This window comes from Misgurnus anguillicaudatus, chromosome 4 (assembly GCF_027580225.2).
Source record: "Misgurnus anguillicaudatus chromosome 4, ASM2758022v2, whole genome shotgun sequence".
In the NCBI taxonomy this organism is placed as follows: Eukaryota; Metazoa; Chordata; class Actinopteri; order Cypriniformes; family Cobitidae; genus Misgurnus; species Misgurnus anguillicaudatus.
This window is the reverse complement of record NC_073340.2, coordinates 14,575,093-14,592,540: the sequence shown is the minus strand read 5'-3', so window position 1 is coordinate 14,592,540 and position 17,448 is coordinate 14,575,093. Positions and strand designations below refer to the sequence as shown.

General features: G+C 38.3%; 1 protein-coding gene across 6 annotated transcripts in view; it reads right to left on the bottom strand.

Annotated features, from left to right (window-relative positions):
* Positions 1-7,351: 7,351 nt before the first annotated feature.
* ccser2b (coiled-coil serine-rich protein 2b) overlaps positions 7,352-17,448 on the bottom strand; it is an 89,175-nt gene continuing 79,078 nt past the window's right edge. For 4 of the 6 annotated variants that reach the window (XM_055175731.2, XM_055175732.2, XM_055175730.2 and 1 more), the window contains one exon: positions 7,352-8,493. In XM_055175731.2, coding sequence (XP_055031706.2) covers positions 7,801-8,493 — 693 coding nt within the window. In that variant the 3' untranslated portion in view covers positions 7,352-7,800. Of the gene's footprint in view, positions 8,494-15,606; positions 15,647-17,448 lie in introns of all 6 variants that reach the window. The other 2 variants (XM_055175735.2, XM_055175734.2) reach the window with 1 other exon arrangement.

The window sequence follows — 17,448 nt, the reverse complement described above, 5'->3', positions numbered from 1 at the left end:
AAAAACATGTAGAAACCAATACATAAAAGTACATCCTAAAACAAACCCCAAGCGACAATGATTTAAAAATAAGAAAAAAAGAGAAAACAAAACATAAAATGACACATAAAAGAAAGTGCAAAAATATGCATAGAAATGTGTAGATTGACACGACAAAGACATTTGTGCTAAAGGCACGAACAAAAGCTGAATTTCGTGCTATGGACATGAATAAAAAAATCAAATTTTCGTGACTATAACACGACTTTCCATGAGATTATGTTGCATATATTCGAGCTAACCATGCATGGGTTAAAACAACTTAGCAATGGCAAGGTTTGCACCTTTTTATCCAATGGTGAAAAATAACAATGCATTTTTAGAGTGTAATACAGAATTAGATACACACATTTTTTACTTTATTTGTTGATTTAACTCTTTCTTTGGGCTTTTGTTGAGTGTCTTTGAGAATCTGGAATTATTTTTAATCATGCATTTCAGTGGTTAAAGGTAATTGGAAAAATCTGCAAATTCATTTGCACTCAAATTTGATTGTGACCAAAATATCACATTTCTGTAACAACGACAAAACATTTTAGTGTACAAGAATATTTACTGTCATATGTTCTTGTCTACATAAAATGCACTTTGTAAATAGTTTTAGTTTACATTGTTGGTGGGAACAACAGGCCTTGATATTGATGCCAACCACCGACACTCACTCATGTACTATTGGTAAAATATCTTAACCACAGGACTATTTAGCAGCCTTCTAAACCCATTTATACGCCGAGGCATACAGTATAACAACAACCATAAAGATGCAAACTCTACATTACAGTATATTCAAGGCGCAGTAGAGTGTTACATCAATGCAAGACAGCTCATACAAAGATACACACACAAAACAACAAAACCACAATTAGCATTTTAGTGGTATTTTTATTTAGCGCTCTTGGACAATCAGCCTTAAAGTAGAAAGAGATGGAGTAGAGCATGAAAACATCATCTATACATTTAAAGTGCATATCTGATTAAGGGATTTTCCATCAGCGCTATGAACTGTACACACTTGTAAATAATGCACAAATAAATTAATTGTAATTCTGCACCACAGAGCGGTGCATTATCATATTAATGAGTTCTCTGTTAGCACAAATTAAGTAAACAGAAAGAATTCAAAAGTACAACAGAACAATAGAACAGTGTTTCTGCATCAAAGGAACATTGTAACATGAATATTTAATACTACAGGGAGACATAATGACACAGACAGTGATATTGTTCCATAAACGTTTGCAATTCAGACGAGACATCAAAAGCTGAAGCACTAACCCCCCAACTCCCCTATAAACTAGTGTTTATTATAATATTACCACCTTAAGACATGAATGGAGTATTGTATAGCTACAGAGACAAAGTTTCAAGTAATTCATATATTATTCATCACTTAAATGCAATGGTAAGACCACAAAAGCAATTTTAGTGTGTGTGCATTTTTTACAGACATACTGTAAAATAAAAGTGACATACATAACCCCTCAAAGACAGTAGTAAACCACATATGCGTTTTCTCATTTTTTGATTCCGTCATGTACACACATTACATTTAAGAAGCTTTGGACCGTTTAAGTACCCGTTAAGCACTAAAGAAATGGTTATGGTGCTTAGAACTGGCCCGTGTTTTCACTTTCATAGCTAAACCTTAACTTATAAATGTGACCCTGGACCACAAAACCAGTCGTAAAGGTCTTTTTTGAGATTTATACATCATCAGAAAGCTAAAATGAATCAGCTTTGATGTGTAGTCTTAACCACGCATATTAAAGGGACATTCCACTTTTTTTTTGAAAATATGCTCATTTTCCAGCTCCCTAGAGTTGAATATTTGATTCTTGCCGTTTTGGAATCCATTCGGGCGATCTCCGGGTCTGGCGCTGGCACTTTTGGCATGGCTTGGCACAATCCGTTGTATCTGATTAGACCATTAGCATTGCGCTAAAAAATAACCAAAGAGTCTCGACATTTCTCCCATTTAAAACTCGACTCTTCTGCAGTTACATCGTTTTCCAAGACCGACAGAAAATGAAAAGCCGTGACTTCTTTTAGGCGATATGGCCAGGAACTACACTCTCACTCTGGCGCAACAATCAAGGACCCCGCTGCCGCAACACGGCTGCAGGAGGCGCAGTGATATTACGCAGCAGCCGAAAATAGCCCACTTGGTAACTTTCAATAGCTGGGGACTATTTTCGGGCAGTGCATAATATCACTACGCCTGCCGCAGCCATGCCACGGCAGCAAAGCCCCTAATCACCACGCCAGAATGAGAGTACAGTTCCCAGCCATATCGCCCAAAAAAATTTCAACTTTTAATTCTCTGTCGGTCCTAGTACATGATGTAACTACAGAAGATTCAAGTTTTAAATAGGAAAAATATTTAAACTATTTGGTTATTTTTTAACGTGATGCTAATGTTCTAATCAGATTCAATGGACCGTGCCAAGCCATGCCAAAAGTGCCAGCGCCAGACCCGGAGACCAGCCGAATGGACTCCAAAACGGCAAAAACCAAATATCCAACTCCAGAGTAGCTGCAATCTAGCATACCTTCAAAAAAGTGGAATGTCCCTTTAATTATGAAAAGGTTTACTTTAGCACTCTCTATTTGCTTACTGCTGTAATGACCTTGTTGACTGAATGAGGGAAATTGTAAGCTTTTACATAAACCAAACTTAAATACGAAATCCCCTAGGAAAGGGTAGCAAAGCAAAGTTTGTAGGCAAGTTTCTGGCTAATTTTGATGATGATTTTGCTGTATCCACTCACAACTATATTTTTTATGTATTTACGGTAAACAATTTAAAAATATCATAATATAATCTTTATATAATATCCTACACTGTAAAAAATATTTGCTGCCTTAATTTTTTTGTTCTTGACTAGAGATGAGTTATAAGTTATAACAACTCATCTGTATTTATAACAAAAGTTGTAGCAACTAAATAATAGTAATAAGTTGAGATGACAAATCTGAGTTGATTCAACAAGAAAATGTAAGGCGGCAAATCATTTTTACAGTGTAAAAATGTTCGCTTAGAAGAAAAAAATTTGAGCCATGCAAAGTATTTTACAAATATAGCGTGCTTCTTACGACTGTGGTTTTGTGGTCCAAGGTCACACATGTTACTACACAAATGATCTACAGTACAAACAAACATAATCTATTATGAGTAGATGATTTCTAGCCAAATTTTATTTGGTGGAAACACAGTCAGATTGGGCACTGCCAACATTTAGGTGGACAAGCAACATCAGAGAGCAGAACACACTTAAGTATACCAACAACAAAGTAGTTAACTGAATATGGAGTGTATAGTTTAACACTGGAACACATGACTTTGCCTCAATTCATAACTTCTGCAATCAGAAGGACATTTTTGCAATACAAAGACAGCATTAAAGAGATGCCCAACTGTAGGGGCACCACCGAGCTAGCAGAATACAAGCAAAACAAATCTCATCTGAGATAAGGAAGCGAATCGAGTTTGCAGAAAACTTAAAACTCGATCAGAAGGCACCTGTGCAGTTCAAATATAATTCAAGCGTGGCACTAAACTGCGCAATGTGAAATGGTCAAATCCTTTTGTTTTGAAAAGTAAACGTTTTATTGTCATAGTTTAATGTTAACGTAATTTATGAATCCAAATTTCTTAGTTGTATGTTTCAACACTAAATAACAATTGTGATAGGTCAAGACGTGTACATTTTGCTGGCAAATGGAATAACAACAATGACAGTGTAGCAACACTGGTTCACCTAATAACACGAGTTGACAATTTGTTGACTATTTATATGCTGTTTTCTGTATCTCAGTGTTCCTGTAGCTAAATTAATAGGTCATGGGATTATGTCCAGGAAACAGATACAGATAAATATGTACAAGGCACTGTACCATCTGCCAAATGCAAAGGCCTAGGAGAAATTTTGATGTAAAATATAAACAGAATGATACAAATGACATTAGCTTTTAATCAATGTATTTTAAACAGTATTTATTATCTTCCATGTTGCTTTTTGTAAAGGATAAGACTGTGCTTTGGCCTTCAGAAAGAGTGCTACAGTACTATCCTCCATCAACAGGGACTATAATCTTCACTTCAGAGCACTTTAGCAAAAAAGCACCATCTCACCTCTGGTCCATCAAAGAGGTCTAAATATATACTTTCTTCAGCAATAGCAGGGGCCAGGAGTGGAAAGCAGAGGTAGTAATGGAGGTGTTTTGTTTTTTGAGAGGATTTAGGGATTAGGTTGAGGGTTTGGGACTAATCTATCAGTGGCTTCACCAGTTCTTCTGGGTTCCTCTCCACTGAATTAAGGCTCTGTATCATCGAACCGATTTTTAACGTCATTAGGATCTGATTCGAGGTGGATTTCATATCGAAGCCTCATTAGAGGAGATCTATGTGCATTTTGGAGTGGTAAAGAATTTCTGAGATGTGAATCAGATAAGATGGACTGACGGCGCCGAAGAGATAAACCGTTTGACTCGCAGGCTTTGACACTGTGGTACATGCAAGCTGCCAGCCGAGGTGAGATAGTGTTGACTGATGGGTCTGATGGATTTGCAGTAGATAAGTCAAAGCCTGTGCTAACTGCGTCCTGACGTGTTTGGTTAGGCGAGCGGAGGCAATCAGCCAGCCTGAGGAGACGAATCTTGATGTGAATGGTGGAATGAAAGCTGGTGCATCAAAACCTGGGATTGAACTACGAAAAAGTAAAAAAAATCTGTTTCAACTTTTTCTTTACTAAAAGCAGGGGGTAGATTTAAAAAGGAAACACTGCTAAGGTATGAGCTAAAAAATAAATATTAAATAAAGGAACACCTGTTTAGTTTCTCAATGCAATTATCTAATCATCCAATCACATGGCAGTTGCTTCAATGCATTTAGGGGTGTGGTCCTGGTCAAGACAATCTCCTGAACTCCAAACTGAATGTCAGAATGGGAAAGAAAGGTGATTTGAGCAATTTTGAGCTTGGCATAGTTGTTGGTGCCAGGCCGGTCTGAATATTTCACAATCTGTTCAGTTACTGGGATTTTCACGCACAACCATTCTTAGGGTTTACAAAAATGGTGTGAAAAGGGAAAAACATCCAGTATGCGGCACTGGCAGTCCTGTGGGCAAAAAGTGCCTTGTTGATGCTAGAGGTCAGAGGAGAATGGGCCGACAACCGAAGTATGCAGCAAAGCATTTGTGAAGCCACAACACGCACAGCCTTGAGGCGAATGGGCAACAAACAGCAGAAGACCCCACCGGGTACCACTCATCTCCACTACAAATAGGAAAAAGAGGCTACAATTTGCCAAGCTCACCAAAATTGGACAGTTGAAGACTAGAAAAATGTTGCCTGGTCTGATGAGTCTCAATTTCTGTTGAGACATTCAGATGGTGGAGTCAGAATTTGGCCTAAACAGAATGAGAACATGGATCCATCATGCCTTGTTACCACTGGATGTTTTCTTGGCACACTTTAGGCCCCTTAGTACCAATTGGGCATCGTTTAAATGCCACGGCCTACCTCAGCATTGTTTCTGACCATGCCCATCCCTTTATGACCACCATGTACACATCCTCTAATGGCTACTTCCAGCAGGATAATGCATTATGTCACAAAGCTCGAATCTTTTCAAATTGGTTTCTTGAACATGACAATGAGTTCACTGTACTAAAATGGCCACCACAGTCACCAGATCTCAACCCAATAGAGCATCTTTTGGTTGTGGTGGAATGGGAGCTTCGTGGCCTGGATGTGCATCCCACAAATCTCTATCAACTGCAAGATGCTATCCTATCAATATGGACCAACATTTCTAAAGAATGCTTTCAGCACCTTGTTGAATTAATGCCACATAGAATTATGGTAGTTCTGAAGGCGAAAAGGGGTCAAACACTGTATTAGTATGGTGTTCCTAATAATCCTTTAGGTGAGTGTAGCTATTTGAACAGAACAATGACCATGTATGAAGTTAAATTATGTTTCAAATTTAAATTAAGCACTTTAGATGCAAAAGCCGCAAAAATCCACCTCAGGTGAAGGTTGCAGAATCTAAGGTCTAAGCTCTTAAATTCGACTATTTCTAGATGGAATGACAAATCTTGCATTGCATAGAAAATGTATGCCAAGATGCTATACAAGCAGATGACTATTATTGTTTTTGTTGTTGTTGAATACATGCACAAGCGTATTACACATTTAAAACAGCTTAGAAACGCAGCCCAAAGTCGGTGTCTCAACAAAATATGCTGTATTATATTGCACTTTACATTATAGTTAGATATGTCCTGGGCATAATATTGATAGAATTGAAGGCCTTAGGATAGTTTATTATGGCTTTACATATAAAGATATCACTTTCATTATTTTATGATTTGCAATCATGCACTGCGTTTGAATTTGTTTCTTGTAATATCTTGACAGCAAGCTTGTGTGCAAAACATCATTAGATGACCTTGCAAAGTACAGATTTGTCAGTTTTGTTGGTACTGAGATAGCATTATAATAAAATAAACATAGTCCTAACCCAAAACAACCAGAGGTGTGTGACTAATAGGAATATTGTTCCCCTAAGCTTGAAGATTAACTCTAAGCCTAACCCTCTGGTTTGTTTATAGAAAAGTTGTTAGGAACACATCCTACTTAGTAAAGTTGAACTGTATAGGACCAAGTTCTAGACACCTGTATGTTATTTCACTGTTTCCATCCTACTGGCCTTGCAATATAATCTGTTACCAAGTTAGACTCAGCTTTTAGAACTTTTTTTATTGCGTAGCGCGGTGGGAGACCAATACCTCCAGGACACAATCCTTAAACTAGCAGCAAGGAACAAAGGCAAGAGAAACGATAGGACGAGAAGCGAGAGAATGAGAAGCTCCTTTGAAAATCTCTGTGGACACCCTTCGTAGCCCACGCTGCATACGTACCACATGTGGCGGTAGTTATAAGGGAAAAGCAACCTCAAGGATACCCATGAGAGGCACACAAAAATTGAAGCAGAGAAAGTAATCGTGCTCTGCTTGATTTGAACTGTAATCCTGCAGATATGCATGAGTGATCTATCAGAGGAGCAATATATGATGCAAGGTAATAGTGTAAGATTTACATACTGTAGTTCCTTAAAGGGGGCACAGCAAGAGAAAAAACGATTTGCCTCAGTGCTTTTAAAATATCATAAATTCGACAGGAAGTGTCTATGCCAACACTACTGTAGCTAAATTAGTCTAGAATGGACTTGATTGTTTTTAGTTTTGCTTTAGTGCAGTAAGATTCAGCATTTGCCTAGGGTCCATATAATCATTTTCTTTAGTCCAAATCTGTATTGTGTACTGATATATGAAAGTACAACACAAAGATCAATTTATTATTTTCTTTAACGTTTCATCTGCAAAACTCACACATTCAACGTATAATAAATTGATGCAAACCTTGCAGCCACGGCCAACAGACACAGTTTTTAGCTGGGTGAATGATTTGAAGAATTTCAGATTAACGTGGGTTGCTTGGAGTGTGACCTTGTGTACATTATTTATTTGGAGAGCCCAACAGATCGAGCAGAGGACCACGCTCAGTCATGTTTGAAGAAATACCATAATATCTGACAGAAGAGCCGCCTGATACCTTACAAGCATGCAGCCTTTCTGGATTTCATTTTGGTAAGATGCCCTAAGCTGTGCTTAGCTTATCTAGAATCACACAAGCAGTGCAGATGGAAAAAAAGAGGTTACTGTTTGACCTTGTTGGGCGTTAATGTCTGGGAGACAGTCATTGGGTCTTTGGTTTAGGAAGACGGGAATGGTTGGGCTGGAGGGATGCACGGGCTCTGGGCTCTCTGTGTGATTGAGACTGTCTGAACCCTTGGTTTTGTGGGTTATATATCGGTGGTGTAATGGGGATTTGGATGGTAGCCTGCACTGCTGGGTTGATATATTTCAGTCCGCGAGCTGGTAAAAGTAGATGTTTCGTCCTAGAAAGACCTGCGTTTCCCAGCCTATCCAAGGCCCCAGGGAGCATGCAGGCTTGTTGCACTTGTTTTTGGGCCTTGATGAGTGTTGGAGCTCTCTTGATACTGTTGGGTGGTGGTGGTGTTGAAAGACTGCTTTTTGCCAAGGGACATTTTTGGGTATCACTCTTAAGGTTACCAGAAGCTAATGGGCTTTCTGGCTTACTAAGTTGAGGTTGAAGGTCGCTTAGTGTTTTGGAGTTCTGCAATGTTTTGGAGGAGAAAGCGGAAGTGCTAGTAGAAGGAACAACATCTACTGGTAAGGTACAATTTGGGACAGACTCGACGGCAACGTGACTCTGTAGATCTTTAGAACCGGACTGCGGGATCAGTGGGCGGTGACCAGGCTTGCCATCCATATTGTAACAACAGGCATCTGTAGGGGCTGAACTTGATTGTCTTTCATTGGTGTGGAGCTTGCTGGGTATGAATCGGGGAGCTTGTAGTATCTGAGGCTATTTGAAAGAGAAAAGAAAAAAAATTGTAAAAACATATTTTGCTTTCATTTCAAACAATATAAACGAGCATAATTGCAAAAAGAAAAATAACAGGGTTTCCCGCAGCATATTTCAGTTAAGGCAACCCGCCTAAGCTTGGAAACCCTACAGCCTTAACTAGGTCGTCAAAAAAAAAAAAAAAAATGCTGCACAAAAGGCTGTCAAGTGCATCTCGGAGAATAGCGCGTATGCGCATCACACCGCGAGCGGGGATGTGCGCCACACACACGGCTGAAATGAGAAAGACGTGGTCCAGACCATCACTGTCTGGAGGATAACTAGCCAGTTGATAAAACATCTCGGAGAATAGCGCAGATGCGCAACACACCGCGAGCATGCACGCGCACCACATGACCGAAATGAGATAAGACGTGGTCCGTCATGTCTGGAGGATAGCCAGTTGATAAAACGCGTGTCCGTGAGAACTGTAAGTGGACTTATGTTTTGGGGTTATGAGATATAATTGTTGAGCGCTCTTGCTCACTTTATTTATGTGCATTATTTACATGCTACAGTAGTTACATTCATTTAAGATAATGTAATTAATGGGAAATAATCAGTTTTTACCATTTTTGCGCTATCTATCATCGTTCGCCAGACGTTCTACAACATCTGCTTTAGTTTGTGTTTATTAACCCTTTGGTTTCACTTCATCACGCAGCTATTCCCGTTAGAGGTAAAAACATGTAATTCATTAATAATATAGTATGTGTTCATTTTTTGTCATAGTTTCTTCAAAATTAAATTTTATTTGAGTGTTTTAAAAATAAATATTTAATTTATTTTATTAAAATATTTTAATTTTCATCATGGTGCATACGCCCCGCCCCTTTGATTGCCACGCCCTCGGCCCCCCAACCCGCCCGACCCTACCACCTTAACTAACAAATTTTCTGCGGGAAACCCTGAATAAGCACACATTACCACCGCAATATCAGTTATAATGGTTGTGTTTTAATACAAAAATTATTGCAAAGTTTAGTTTGTACACTTTTGTGTTTTTCTAAAGAAAAGCTATTAATATGGCCTCAAAGTACAGTTTTGTAAGGTCACAGGCTTGTCTGACCAAATTGCATTTCTCATCATTCACCGTGGCAGCACAGGAATAAAGTAATACATATTCTGTTGCACCGGCACTATAAAACTACTTCCTTTTATTCTGACCAAAATGCACATTATGTGTTTCCAACTCAAGAGAGTTGAAACGAGAGCTATTCTTTATTATTCTGTTTTTACGGCCACATGTGTTCAAATACGCGAGACACTATCTCAAGCACCCACACAACTTCACATGAGCATAAACAGTCTGGGTGTTAACTCAGACTTGCATGAGCCATAGTGAAGCATCCACACATGACAAGCTGTCTGAGAGGGCTTTGATTCTCACCGCTCTTTGAGTATGATTCCTCTTGGCGGATTGAGGAAAAGCTCAGTGTCTCTGCACTTATTAGCAATGATGTGAACCTACACATGAGATGGTGAGGTCACTATCAAAGCAGTGCATGCACTCAACCATATCTACCAGACTGACAAACTAGAAGGCAATTCAAAATAACAACTTACGACTGGAATCCAACAGAGTCATGGGTGGTGAACCAAATATTAGCACAAAGCTCAACATCCAGTGATAAAAAATGCATTTTTGTTCAAGTGAATGAAGCCTTAAACACATTCTTGCCTGTAATTCAATATTCCATATCAGGATCACAGGTGATTTCAGTCTGAACTTAGTAGGCATCTGAAAATGAATTATTTGGGCTCTGTGGTATGGCAGGACATTGGTGTGCCAAAGCATGGTGCTATTGTAAGTAGAGCGTTTGATGTGAACACTGCTGTTTGATTGGAATAGACCTATCTTTTCAAAGACTTAATAATGGAATATTCTAAAGTTAAATACAGCTCTATGGAAACATCTGTGGTGTGGTTTTGTCAGACTGATCTCATGGAAAGTCGTGTTATAGCCATGAAAAATTCGATTAATTTATTCATGTCCATGGCATGGCACAAAATTCTGCTTTTTTGGTGCCTTGAGCACGACTGTCTTTTTCATGTCACTCGCACAAATTTCTATAAATAGTTTGTTTTCTCACTGTTTTTTCCTATTTTCTTACCATTGTTGCTCAGGGTTGGCGTTAGAATCACTTTCTGTTAAATTTTTCGACATCCCAAACCCCAACTCTTACCCCAACTCCAGGCAGGAATATGTAAGAAAACATGTAAGAAACCAATAAATAAAAGTACATTCTAACCCAAACCCCAAATCAAACCCCAACCCCAAGCGACAATGATTTGAAAATAGGAAAAATAGAGAAAACAATACATAAAATGACACGAAAAAGAAAGTCGTGCCCAAGGCGCAAAAAGCTGAATTTTGGACACAAATAATTAATCAATTTTTTAACACGACTTTCCCTGAGATCATGTTGGGTTTTGTTTACAACAGAAATGAGGAACAAATGTTTTTAGTACATAAACATAAAATAAAAGCCTATGAGAGTTTAAGAACAAATGAAGAGTTTGGTTCCAAAATGCAATAAATCCATTTTGACTAATTTCGGTAAAAATGTGTTTTCTATACAAAGAAAGCGACAAGATGAAAACCACTATTTTCTGTTACAAATTTTTTACATATTATCTTTAGGTTATAATAACATTAAAAATTCAAATCCATAATTTGAATTTCAAAGATTTATTATAAAAACGGATTTTTTTTTACCACAAAATGCAATAAATCCAATACGTTTTTTTATCAAAACGCTATAAATCTATTGAGTCAATATATAAATGTGCATTAATATTTGCCATGTTATATTCATTTAGTTGACTAGTGGTGTACACTGATTAAAAAAAAAAACATTGATGGCATTAATCAAAAAACTTACTTTGTCATATTAAGCACACTGTCATTGCTGCAGTTACTTGGGATGTCGTCGCTGAACTTTTTTCACAGCGATCAGCTGTAAAATGTTTTTGTCCTGCTCGATTTTCGTTGACTTTGAGTAAAATAATGGAACGTTTTTCACAAGATCCCCTGGAGTTAATGTGTTAGCATGACAGAAATGCTGTCGAGAGAACAAAGCAACCGGCATTTTTCCGTCTCTCGAGAGCCTCTCGCATAAATTATTTGATTTTGATAGCTTACGTTTCTTTCCCTTCACTGAAAACCACCACAGGTTTATCAATGCCATCAAAGTATTGTTTTGTTTTTGTTTGTTTGTTGATCACGAAGTACAAGATGCGGAAAACTAGGATTCTTGTGTATTCAACGTGCCACCATTATTGTTTACAGTGTGTAGAATGGTGCGCTGTGATTTGTTGAGCGGATTTATTGCGTTCTGCAGAAAAGGATGACTGGCGTTTATCGCGTTTTGGAAAAAAATGGTGAAAAGATTACAGAATAGCACGCCGAATATTGGATTTCATGTAAAATTAAGAATTTAGTTTTTAATACTGACCTAATACAATACTGATTTTGGCGGTAACTCTTTTTTTTAAATGCGGTTTAACGCGTTTTGGAACCAAACTCTTCAAATAATTATATTTTTGTACAACCTCTTGTAAAACATCTCCCCCAGCTCCACAGGTCTAGATCTGTTCTAGATCTGATTTTATTGCGTTAGCACAAAAGTTGATAGGTTTAGACCCAGGGAACACACATACTGATAAAAAATGTATATCGTGTGATGCATTGTAAGTCACTTTGAAAAAAGCATCGGCCAAATGCATAAATGTAAATTTTAACACATAATGCATCATTTGCATGCTTACTGCAGTATGTGTATTAGCACTAGCAAGTATTCATACTTGCTCTGCAACAACAGCAGCAGTGTAAGCTGCTGATCTTGTTCTAAAATGTATACAGAGAGTTGTCATGACTGAAATTTCTGAGGGAAAGATTGTTTCCTTTAAATAGAGTTTTACAGGTTCATTCAAGTTTATATACATTATGAGTTCCTAACAAAGGAATGGATTACAGCTTTCATAAATCAACAAGTATGGTTACACTTTCTATTTCTGGTACTGTTTGCTTGTCCCTGTGTAGAGGGTTAAGAAAAATGTTTTAATGTTTGTTGGATTCTTAATCACCAAGCTGGCACTGACATTATTAAAAATGGAACAATCTCACTCCAAAACTCTTATAGTTCACAAATAAGTGTATGGCCAGCAGCGACCGCTGTCTCTCCAGCATGAAGTGGAACAGTGTGAGCTGCCAGCAGCATTCGAATGCATTTCCTGGTACACGGCACCACCTAATGGCCACCATTTTCCACATGATGCAGTTTACTGAAGATGATGTGTGTTGGTTTTATTGATTGAGCTTATCGTTCTCATTTTGTGTCAATTCCTGGCCCAAGAACTCTCCTCCAATATAATCTTTAACAGTTTTTCACAGTCTGTGGTTTAAAATGGGTAAGAGAAGGTTTAGGTCCAAGGAGGTGAAGTCTCTTTCGAGAGCAACCCCCAATAACATCCAGCAAAAATTTAAAAAAAGGTCTTAGTGGAGGTGTGCAGTTCTCTTCATACATAATTTATGACAGTTCACAAAGAATTAAAACCAGGCGGTTGAGAACTTGTGACACAGCATTCTGGAGCAGAAAGAAGATGGGGGGTAGACATGGAAATAGAAAACAAGGAAAGAAAAGCTAAAGGAGAGATAGACTACCTAAAGGCAAGAATGGAAAACATTGGCTTTCAGAGTGAAATTAAGAGAACTGGCAAAAGACTTGTGGCAATATGAAGAGGCCTCTTCACATTACTTTCTCTCAGTCTAAAAACCTTTTCCCCCGAACCTGCAGCATATGCCAGGGATGCTATTTAATTTCCTAAACTCAATCCAAACATGCATTTTAAATATGACAAACTACCCCTTTTCAATTCACATAAGCGTTGAGCATTTCTAGCAATTATTTCATTTTTATAAGTAATGATGTTTCCATTACACAAAAGTTTGTAATGTTCCTGAGGATTGTGCTTATTTGTAACTTACAGTATAAAATATATAAGCACTAGTTTGTTTGTTTTATTTGTACTAGAGTACTGGTTGTTTGCTTGTCTTTATTTTATATTGTACAGACTTCTTGAACTATTACAATAAAGGGTTGTTTATATATTACATTTTATTTTATTGCAAACATACATAAACGGCACGGTTAGACAATTTTTGATATATATTTTGATAGAATATCTCTTCACATCCTAATAGCACTCACTATGTGTTTTAAATATATTTATATAAACATTTTGGTCCAAATGCAATGATCTGGTATGTGGGCTAATACCGTTGGGCTAGTTTGGATTTGTCATGGCCCTTTCAAATGGTACACAGCAGTTGTAAGTGTCTAGTTTAAAAATTGCACTAAATGCTGCACAAAACGCTTCCTCTACACGAGAAAAGCTGTGGCCATGTGGCCACATACCATGTGAAATGCACATTATGCAGATATGCCAACCATGCAAGTGCTATTACACCATGCAGACCAACCGAGAACGAAAGGCAAACAGCAACTACCTTATGTTTCCCCTGGATCGACAAAACACGGCACAAAGACAGTCTAAAAAAAGTCTGGATCAAGAAATCACCAAAAGCAGAGTTCATAGTTTTTGAGGAGGTGTGGCATTGGAGAGCACTCTAAAAGGAGGGTGAGATGCAAGCGTGCCTCCCCATGTTATTCAATGGGACTTGAGACCAACTTAAAAAATAAATTACACTTCAATTATCTTTTTTCCGAAGCTGGTTTCTGTCATTTACTGTAGTTTTTATCACGCTGATGTAAATTCAAATGTTTGTTTTTAAAAAATGTTTGTGTTTATTTAGTTATTTAATGATATTAAAACAGTGGTGTCACGTCATGATTGACAGCTGTGATATGCGTATTCTGCGAGAGTGAGGGCGGGGTCTTGATTTCGCGGCTTTACTTCCTGCTCACTACTGCACAGGACTGGTCCCGAAATCGCTACTTCGCAGACTTAAGACCCAAGATGTCAGCGCCATATCGGCGGCTTCACTTTTCACCAATGGAAGAGAGCGAATGGGCGGCATCCATCTTTTTTACAGTCTATGGTGAGATTTCACACTTTCAAAGGCAGTTTAATATGTCTCGCTTTCCCAAAATTGTCCAGCCTACCTTTTAAAATAAGAATAATCAGGGTCGCCTGACAGTCAGGGGGTATGCACACCAAAGCTTTTATGCCCGCGGCCGGCGCATGTTTTCAAATGTTTTCAATGACAGCGCTGCGTTTTTCAAAACAGCCAGCAGCTGGCGGATTTTTTCCCAGCTGAAAGCTGGCGCTCTGCGTTTTTTCCACGCTTAGCATCAAGAGTTGAAAGAGATTCAAATTTGGGTGAAAAGCTCCACTCATCAATGTCAGTTCTCACACGGCCGCCCAATCACAGTGGAGGAAGGGCGGGACAAATATCACAACAGCCAACCGACTCACAGCTCAAGTATCACAGCTACCAAAGCGCTTAGCTGAAGAAAGCTGGCGCTCAGCTCAGGATTCGGCGTCCTCCAGATGTTTTCAGCCACATTTAAAAGTTTTGGTGTGCACAACCCCTTAAGACCAATCTTGGAGTGACAGCATCAAGTTCTCTTGAAAAGCTGTTCTTTTTGCAAAATGACCGAAATGCGTCTTTGGAATTTCATATTATTGAGTCTAAACTTTCAAGGACACAAATCCGAACTTGGCATACTTGGTATTAAGACCTGGCTTTGTTCTAGACTCTAGGTTCTAGGTCTCAAGTGGTATAGTATTGCTAGGTTTCTAAAACTGGGGGTCTGATATAGGTCCTAAGGCCATTGGTATTGATCTGGGTCTAGGATTGTCTTGATTTGAGTCCATTCAATGTAAACTTCTAAAATACCAGTAACATCAGAAAATGATATAATCCGATCAAAGAGAAAGGACAGAAAAAAAAGAGAGGTTATGAGGAAAGCCCTGGAGATGAAAACAAACGACTGTAAAAAATACAGAAGGCCTGTTCAAACACAGTAAGAAAGACCATGCAAACAAAGAGAAAGGGGTAGAGGAAGCTGAGAAGGTGTTTTAAAGAAAAGACAAGCAGTACTATACCACGCTGTGTCTCTGAAGTAATGTACTAGATGCTCCACTCCTTTTGCCAGAGTTTTGGAGAGGGAGAGAAAGAATAAGAGAAGAAGAGTCAGTGAATGATACTCACACACAGATTGTGAGGTAAAACAGGAAGTTACCTTAATACACACAACATGCAAGCAAATCATTTTTCTCTCATGCAATTAGGAAGTTTAAACAGCCAGTTCTGCCATAAAATTATTGAAAGCTTTACATGAGACAAATAAAAACAAAAAGGAAAATACATGGAAGTGTATTCAGTTCAACACTCCCCCTCAAGAATTAAGGTATGGAACGATCAAGCCATCCGAATTAACACAAAATAAAGAGGGATGAGCACACGATTCCTGGAGAAAAAGGGTTGTCGTCATTCTCCCACAGCGTCAGATCAAAAGCTGTACTGTAATGAACTAGCTGCTTTCTTTCCCAGCGCCTGTTCCTATCAGTCTCCTACAGCTGCCATCTTACGGCATTAGCAGTCATCACGGCTTAACCGCAGCTCACAGACTCTTTTACTGACAAGCCTTTCAGTCAAAGCGTTTTTATTACAAGATAAGTTTACATAAACGCACAGGAAGTTTGGCGGTGTGATGTACTGTACTGCTAGATTTATATTCGTAGAGTTTTATTTATTTATTTAAGCAAGTTTAGAAAATGGACTTAAATAAAAATATGATTTAATAAGCACTTGAAGGCTTATTCTGTAATTCGACATTAAAAAATTAGTTCACCCAAAGAAATGAAAATTCAGTCACTGCTTCAGTAGCTTCTTACACTTTTACCTTTTACGACTAGCACGGAAGACCAAAATGTTAAGCGTATTAAAAAGCATTTTTTTTACACATGACTTGTTTATGTTTGCCAATTGTACTTGCTGCCTCAAATTGCATCACATCAGATATCACCTATCACTGACATCAATTATTAATTTGTTTTTGTGCTGTCTCATAATCAATCGTGGGACAATTAGTTGTTTTTAACTAAACAAAGTCATGATTGAGAAACAACCCGAGCTTTTGATTCCCAAGACAAAGCTATTAAATACCACAAAACTTAAGAGGAACATTTTTTGACATTGAGATTTATACATTACCAGTCCTTAGCAATGCATATTACTAATGATAAATTAATTTTAGATATATTCACGCTAGAAAATGTATCAAATATCTTTATGTAACATGATCTTTACTTAATAGCCTAATGATTTTTGGCATAAAACAATTAAAAATTTTGACCATACAATGTATTGTATTTAGCTATGGCTACAAATATACCCGTGCAACTTAAGACAAATGAACTTAGTACCTTTAGAATATACTGCAGAAGTCATATGTACTACTTTTATGACACCATGGCTTTGTGAAGCCTAATGCTGTGTTCAAACAAGCCGCGGTAGTGTCATCAAGCGCGAGTGATTTCAATGTTAAGTAAATGTAAAGACGCATCTATTTTGCGCGAATGGCGCGAATTGAGTGTTGCCGCGGCAAACGCGAGAGTTGAACAATTTTAACTTTGGCGGAAGAACCGTGCGCGTTAACCAATCAGGAGCTTGCTCTAGTAGTGACGTGATTACAGGAAGTGAGTGGAGTCGCCGAAGCATCTCCCGTGACGCAAATTTACGCGTGAATGTCTTGATGACTAGAATTTCATGCGCAAATGAAGCGAGTAAACTCAAAATGTTCAAGCGGCAAATTAGACGCGGTAAACGCGAATTTGACGCCTCAAACGCGGCTGGTGTGAACCCATGGTAATGCTGCGTACACACCAGCCGCGGTAGAGGCATCAAGCGCTAGTGATTTCAATGTTAAGTCAATGTAAAGACGC